Source organism: Vulpes vulpes, chromosome 6 (assembly GCF_048418805.1).
Source record: "Vulpes vulpes isolate BD-2025 chromosome 6, VulVul3, whole genome shotgun sequence".
Classification (NCBI taxonomy): domain Eukaryota; kingdom Metazoa; phylum Chordata; class Mammalia; order Carnivora; family Canidae; genus Vulpes; species Vulpes vulpes.
In genome coordinates this window covers 87,434,672-87,442,821 of record NC_132785.1, presented here as the reverse complement: position 1 = coordinate 87,442,821, position 8,150 = coordinate 87,434,672, and the positions used below count along the sequence as shown (strand labels likewise).

General features: G+C 41.5%; 1 protein-coding gene across 2 annotated transcripts in view; it reads left to right on the top strand.

The window, feature by feature from the left end:
• The first annotated feature begins 794 nt into the window (after positions 1-794).
• The window catches only part of POLE2 (DNA polymerase epsilon 2, accessory subunit), a 32,237-nt gene continuing 24,881 nt past the window's right edge, over positions 795-8,150 (top strand). For both annotated transcript variants that reach the window (XM_072761493.1, XM_026000747.2), the window contains exons 1-3: positions 795-871; positions 5,294-5,394; positions 6,810-6,885. In XM_072761493.1, coding sequence (XP_072617594.1) covers positions 804-871; positions 5,294-5,394; positions 6,810-6,885 — 245 coding nt within the window. In that variant the 5' untranslated portion in view covers positions 795-803. The remainder of the gene's footprint in view (positions 872-5,293; positions 5,395-6,809; positions 6,886-8,150) is intronic.

The window sequence follows — 8,150 nt, the reverse complement described above, 5'->3', positions numbered from 1 at the left end:
TTTTCTCATCTGTAAAATGAGGGTGTTGAAAAAATAGCACACAACTCATTCGGTTTTATAAGCAGCACAAGAGTTCATACATTTCAAGCACTTATGACATCACACAGAACAAAGGAAGCTTTAAATACAAAGCAGGGGGGATCCCTGGGTGGCGCAGTGGTTTGTCGCCTGCCTTTGGCCCAGGGCGCGATCCTGGAGACCCGGGATCGAATCCCACGTCAGGCTCCCGGTGCATGGAGCCTGCTTCTCCCTCTGCCTATGTTGTGTCTCTGCCTCTCTCTCTCTCTCTCTCTCTCTCTCTCTCTGTGACTATCATAAATAAATAAAAATTAAAAAAAATAAAAAAAAATACAAAGCAGGGTGGATGGGAATGGTAGGGATTTGTAGCAACTTCGAGGGAATGTCAGGGAAAACCCTGTGGCGCCACAATATTTCCAGAGCCTGTGTGAAGTAGAGAACAGGAGTACGCAGGGGCCCCCGGTTCGGGATGAGGCGGGACGGGAGTCCCTGAAGATGACAGCGATGTGACGGTAGGTCAATGATGCGTTGGATAGGCAAGCACATGCCCAACCACAGACCAGGAAAAGACGCTTTCGCCTTTCAGTCTTCGGGCAACCAGAGTGCGGTATCGTTTCCTCCTTTAGCCTACAGGATTGCAGGGTACAGACCTCCAGGCACCCGGCCTCAGAGTCCCTAGCCAGGTCGGGGTGAGGGGGCGGGGCGATCCGGGACGGAGGGGCGGGGCAGGGGTGGGGCAAGTCCCGGAAGGGGCGGGGCCGCGGCCGTGGCGCCAAAACGCGAACATGGCGCCGGAGCGGCTGCGGAGCCGGATGGTCTCTGCCTTCAAGCTGCGCGGCTTGCTTCTCCGGGGGTGAGTCTCCGCGGGGTAGTTTACGGAGCGGGAGAGCCGGGGCCAGGCGACCGCGCCAGGCAGCCGTGCGCGCCGCGCGCCCATGGGTGGCTCGGCCTTAAGTTAGAGACCCTTAAAAAGCTTTAAGAAACGAAACGGATCTGGTAGGGTCTATAGGGTCTAAAGGCTGCGGTATCTTCTTAGGTTTCCGCGACCTTCGCGCGGAGTCGAAGCGTTTCTGTCGGGTGCTATATGGCTCTCCTCCTGCGCAGCAGCGGTTTACGGGCGCTGTGACTTGGGCACCTCTCAGCCCCCCCTGCCCCCAAGCTCTGCCTTAGCAGAATGGGAATAAGCGCAACTTCACGTGGTTAGTGAGTCATCAGGTGGGCGACCTGGGAAAGCCCATAGGCGTGTCAGTAGTCGTCACCTTACTTTGTGAAAATTGTGAGCCTTCCCCTTTTCAGTTTTGGATCAGGTGTTATTCCTGAGTGAGAATTCCTCTAGAGTTAAAAAGTGGCTAAGTTTGAAGCACATTCCTAGACCTCCTAGGTCTCCCTCCACTTCCCTCCTTAAACATTCCTTTTAGAACTTCTCTAATAGGTTTCCTGGCCATAATCATGTTTTCTTGTACTTACAGAATGCACTTTTCTAAGATTTTTCTCACTAAATCTGTTTTTTTAGAATACAATAGTGTTTTGGTACATATTTAAATATGGAATATACTTTTTTTTTGGGTACTAGGTTGTGATAGCTCTTGCTCTGTGCGGAGAGTTTTTGTTTGTTTTTGAAATAATGATTTTTATGAGTGTTTTAACTTTGCTTTTGGCTTAGTGGTGAACAAGGGCAAGAGTGGATATGCCCTGGGAGAAAATAATGAATTTTGTTCCACTGATCCCTGACATTTTGAAAATACGAGCAGTTGATCAGCAAGAGTGGATATGCCCTGGGAGAAAATAATGAATTTTGTTCCACTGATCCCTGACATTTTGAAAATACAAGCAGTTGATCAATTAACTTTTCTTTCTTTTCCCCTAGAATTTGACCTAGTATTCAACTGTCATTCATTAATTAATTTAGTCAGAAATACACTGCGATCCTGTCTTAACAGGATCTGGGCCATATCATGTGTAGCTTTACAGGCTTTGATCTATTCTAAGATCACTGTGCTGGGGCAAGGAGTACAAGAGAAAGGAAGACACTGTGGAGATTGGGGAACAGATAGTGTATTAGTTATTTATTACTGTGTAACAAATTACTCCAAATCTTAGAGGTTTAAAACAGCACACGTTTACTATCTCATGTTTTTTGTGAATCAGGAATTCAGGTAGGCTTACCTGGGTTCTCAGCTTCAGGGTCTCTTATATAGCTGCAGTCAGAATGAGGTCATCTCCTGTCAGTTGGGCAGGATTTGCTTCCAACCTCATTCAGTGGTTGGCAGGATTCAGTTCTTCTGGGACACTTGGACTCAAGGCCTGAGGCCTTGCTGACTGTTGGCTGGAGGCCACCCTCAGTTCCTTACCATGTGGTCCTCTCCAACATGGCAGCTTCCTTCATCAAAGCCAGCAAAAGAGAGAATTAGCAAGACCCAAGTCACAATCTTTTGTAACCTAATCAAGGAAATGACATCTCATTGTTTTAAAAAATTTACTTTTCAAATTACAGTACAGTAAAATGATCCATTACTTTTTTTTTTTTTTTAATTATAGTCTATTGTTAGAAGCAAGTTACTAGGTCCACCCCATAACCAAGGGGAAGGGCTACACATGGATGTAGCCAGTGTGAATACCAGGAGGCAAGGATTACTAGGGTTTTTTTTAGAAGTCTGTCTACTGTGGTATTAAGTAGTTCACAGTTATTTAGTTTCAGTTGTGAAAAGGATCTCAGGATAGAGGCGCTCTGATAATGCATAACAAGGTGACTACTTTGGAGTTAAAGGAGGGTTTCATTAAAAAAATGGTTTGAGCTTACTGTTCAAGGATGAACAGGACTTTTGTAGGTGAAGAAAAGAATGGGGAGAAATGACCGTATAAAGGCCCTGAGGCAGGAGAGCCCTCGAGAAGCTTTATGAGATTTGGCAGGGGCAGATCCTATATAAGTCTATAGGCTTTGATCTGTCCTAAGAACTGTCCCACCATTTACTCACTTAAAATATGTGTGATTTTAGAGACTTAATCATCATATATCTATGGACCACCTTCAGAATGCTTGGCACTCTGCAGAGGATGGCATGATTCCAGTTTTCAAGGAGCATCATTCATAATAAATTGGAGAGATGTAATACCTACACATGGAACAATCAATAAGCAACCTAAGTTGAGAACAATTAGTGTGATGACTATAACAATAACATTGATGTGAAGTGTGAAGTTGTGTGCTACAAACAGAATGGCATGCAATTAGCTAATTATTTAGACAGTGTTCATTCTGAGCCCTATTGGTATCTAAATCAGCAATTCGTGTGGATTTTTTAAAATTTATTTTTTGTTTTTTAAGTTTTATTTAAATTCAATTATTAACATATAATGTGTTACTGGTTTCAGAGGTAGAGGTCAGTGACTCATCAGTCTTTTATAACATCCAGTGTTCATGACATCACATGGCTTCCTTAATTTTCATCACCCGGTCCCCGTCCCCCCATCCCCTCCCCTTCCCCCCATCCCCTCCCCTTAATTTTTATCACTCAGTTACCCCACCCCCCAACCCCTCCCCTACCCCTCCCTTCAGTTTGTTTCCTATGATTAAGAGTCTCTTATGGTTTGTCTCCCTCTCTGATTTTGTCTTTTTTTTTTTCCTCTCTTCCCCTATGGTCCTCTTTTGTTTCCAAAATTTCACATATGAGTGAGATTATGATAATTATCTTTCTCTGATTATTGGCTTCTTTCACTTAGCATAATATTCTCTAGTTCCATCCATGTCATTGCAAATGGCAAGATTTCTTTTTTCTTTTTTTCTTTTTTTTTTTGTTGGCTGAGTAATAGCCCATTGTATGTGCATACCACATCTTCTTTATCCATTCATCTGTTGATGGTCATCTGGGCTCTTTTCCATAGTTGGCTATTGTGGACATTGCTGCTATAAACATTGGGGTGCTGATTTCCCTTCGGATCACTAGATTTGTATCTTTGGGGTAAATACCCAGTAGTGCAATTGCTGGGTCATAGGGTAGCTCTATTTTCAACTTTCTAAGGAAACGCCATACTGTTTTCCAGAGTGGCTGCAACAGCTTGCATTCCCACCAACAGTGTAAGAGAGTGTACCTTTCCCTGCATCCTCTCCATCATCTGTCATTTACTGACTTGTTAATTTTAGTCATTCTGACTGGTGTGAGGTGGTATCTCATTGTGATTTTGATTTGTATTTCCCTAATGCTGAGTGATGGTGAGCACTTTTTCATGTGTCTGTTGGCCATTTGTATGTCTTTGGAGAAATGTCTGTTCATGTCTTTGGCCATTTCTCGATTGGATTGTTTGTTCTTTAGGTGTTGAGTTTGATAAGTTCTGTATAGATTTTGAATATTACCCCTTTAGCTGATGTGTCATTTGCAAATATCTTGTCCTATTGTGTAGGTTGCCTTTTGGTTTTGTTGACTGTTTCCTTTGCTGTGCAAAAGCTTTTTATCTTGATGAAGCCCTAATAGTTCATTTTTGCCTTTGTTTCCCTTGCCTTTGGAGATGTGTCTAGCAAGAAATTGCTGCAACCAAGATCAAAGAGGTTGCAGCCTGTGCTCTCCTCTAGGATTTTGATGGATTCTTGTCTCACATTTAGGTCTTTCATCCATTTTGAGTTTAATTTTGTGTAAGGTGTGAGGAAATGGTCTGGTTTCATTCTTCTGCATGTGGCCAGATTTTTTTTTTTTTTTTTTTTAAGTTCAGCTTTATTGAGTTCTTTTGGAGCAGGGGGATTCTTGTGGTTTCAGTGAGTGTTGCTTCTGTGACTATATCCATATGTCATAGTTTTTCCTAGTCTAATTTTCTAATTTTAAAATTGAAAACAATGAAGAAATTACTAAAGTTTACTTTAAGCAAATGCATTGTCAAATCAATAAATATATACTTAAATGTCTATTATCTTCAGCACATTGAAGCAGATGAAGTCATGCCTTAAATGTAAGGTGATAAATGGTAAAAGCCTATTGTGATGTATCAGATCTGAGGTGTATAGGAATTTTAACAATCCAGAAGGAAGAGAAGGGTGCAGCAGGTAGGGCTGGTCAAGGAAGGCTTCCTAAAAGAAAGATGTGATTTGGGGGGCTTTAAGAATGGTTATGTTGGCAGAGAATAGAAAGAAGAATTTGTTCAGAAAGGGCAGGAGGGGTGAGCACTGCTTACAGTGAAGAGTGAATAGATCCTAATTTTAATGCCAAATTGATGAGTGCCAGTTTGGGGCATTAAACTTTGAGCCTCAGTTACCGATGACCTGCCTCATCTATTCTTTCCATCCCAGTGAAGCCATTAAGTACCTGACAGAAGCTCTTGAGTCTATCAGTGAAGTAGAGCTTGAAGATGCACTGGAAAAAATCATCGATGCAGTTGAAAAGCAACCCTGTAAGTAACATTTTTCGATAGCTCTTAAACTGTTCTACATCGTCAGAAAGGAAAACAAAAAAAAAAACCTGTTCTACATCCTCAATTAGATTTATAGATTTAAGTGAAAGTTCCATATTGAGATATTCCAGCGTTATGAGACATACTCATGGTCACACATCTTCCCAATGGGTAATCTCTGCTTCTGTTAGAAGTTCTGTTAGAACTTTGGGATGTTCTCCAGAGACTCTTAAAGTTTTTCCCCCTCATGGAGCTCTCATTGCCAGCTATCCTGCCTGCACTTGACTTCTGATTTTGATCTGTTCCTTATGGTCACTTTTGTCTCTCAGCATGCCTACTACTTTGTCTTACTTGGGTTCTGTACTCCTGAAAGTTTGGGGGGTGGGGGAAATGAATAAATGAGCAGGGCCAATTCTCCCTTCTGGCTCCAGCCTTTCTTGAGGGGATCTTTTGGTTAAATATTTAAACTTTTACTGCAAGCATGGGCCTACAAAAGAGAAATGTTCTTCTTCTAGTTCTTCTAAGTACAGATGGCCAGTGTTTCTAGAACACTGAAAGATAGAAGCAGGTGTGGCTTGCTCTCAGGTGTTGTATCAATGCTAGTTTCTTCAATTATGTAGGAAGACATGTTCCATGATACAGGAGAAATTACCATTATGTTTCGTTTCATTTTTTATTCTAAAGGCAGAATTTTAAATATACCTTTGCTTTTAAAAATTGCTTTATAGTTGAAAATTTGGAAAATCATGAATGTGGAAAAGTAGTATATATTCATTTAAGATGGCACATGGTGTTCTGCCTGAGAACATAACAAAGTATTCAAGGGTGCCCACTCTGGAATCAGGCTTGGGTTTGTGTTGCCATTTATACTTTCCAGCTGTTTTCTTGGGGGCAATTTATTCAGTCTCTCAAAGTTGCACCCTTAAGATATTATCATATGAATAACAATCTATCTGTAAGGACAGCTAATCTAATGGAATAATGCTTGTGAAGTATTGAGCATAGTGTCACACATTTACTAAGGGCTTAAGAAGTGGTAGCTGTTATATCTGTTACTATCATGCCTATGGAAACAGCATTTATGATAGAAAGTTATACTAATGTAAGCTTCTTAAACCTAGGAGTTTACAGAAGCGTTTATATAACTGAATTTATATTATTAAACAATATTTAGAAATGTAAGCCATTTGGCTGTGTATTAAGATATTACAAGAGTATTTGAGTGTAGAAGATTAAGGTTTTTGAGATATGGCTTTTGTTATTGTTCTGGCCCAACCCTTTTTTGGTCCTAAAAACTATATAATGAGAATCTCAGAGTTAGTATTTACAGATTATTTTTAGGAAAAAAGCTATCTGTGGAAATAAGTGATTTTTATGCCTGTTTCTAAAATTGAACTTTGAAATTCTCTTTTCAGTGTCATCAAACATGATCGAACGATCTGTAGTGGAAGCGGCAGTCCAGGAATGCAGTCAGTTGGTAGATGAAACTATGTATGTGGATAAAATGAACTTTTCTCCTCTGTTGGAGACATTAAGTTCTTTCCTTCTTTCATTTCTTTTCTTTCCTTTTCTTTTTCTTTTTCTTTTTCTTTTCTTTTTCTTTTTCTTTCCCCTCCCCCTCCCCTTCCCCCTCCCCTCCCCCCTCCCCTCCTCCCCTCCCCCCTCCCCTCCTCCCCTCCCCCCTCCCCTCCCCTCCTCCCCTCCCCCCTCCCCTCCCCCCTCCCCTCCCCCTCCCCTCCCCTCCCCTCCCCTCCCCTCCCCTCCCCTCCCCTTCCCTTCCCTTCCCTTCCCTTCCCTTCCCTTCCCTTCCCTTCCCTCACACAGAGAGAGGCAGAGACATAGGCAGAGGGAGAAGCAGGCTCCATGTGGGGAGTCTGATGTAGGACTCCATCCCAGGATCCCAGGATCACGACCTGAACCAAAGGCAGATACTCAACCACTGAGACACCTAGGCGTCCCTATTAAGTGCTTATTTTAAGTGATTTTCTTGGGGAAATATTTAATGGTCAGTATTTTTACAGTGGTTATTTCTTAGTGTTTCTTATTATATAATATTAATACATTATAAACCTCATTATTCAGTGGCTCATCTTTACTATTTTTTCCTGGGGATTTGAGATTACAGTGTTGTTTATACCATTACTACCTTCTGCCACTACCCACTGGATATGACTTTATATTTTGTATGCTAAAAAATAAATTGAATTGAATATTCAGAAATATATTTTGCTTTTGCTCTTAGGAAAGTGTGGTATCCAAAGAAGTTCAGTGACTTACTTTGAGTCACATGGTGAATGGCAAAGAGGGTAGAACCTTTATGATTCTTTCCACTAACTTATACTATGGGAACTTAGGAATTTATATGGCAATAATTTTTCTGGGTTTTATTTCCAAGTGTCCCTCTTTCCTTTCCTCTTTTGAATATGATACTTCTTTCCAAATTCACAAAGTTTATTTTATTTTTATATTTTTTTAAAGATTTATTTATTTATTCATGAGAGACACAGAGTAAGAGAGAGGTAGAGACACAGGCAGAGGGAGAAGCAGGCTCCCTGCAGGGAACCTGATGTGGGACTTAATCTCAGATTCCAGGATCAGGCCCTGAGCTGAAGGCAGACACTCAACCACTGAGCCACTCAGGCATCCCAAAAGTCACACGTTTAACTGGGAGGAAGACAACAAGGAAAATGGACAGAAAGTATTAACTTTAGTAGTTTTTTTTCCTCTTCGGGGCAATGGGGATCACTGATAGGGGT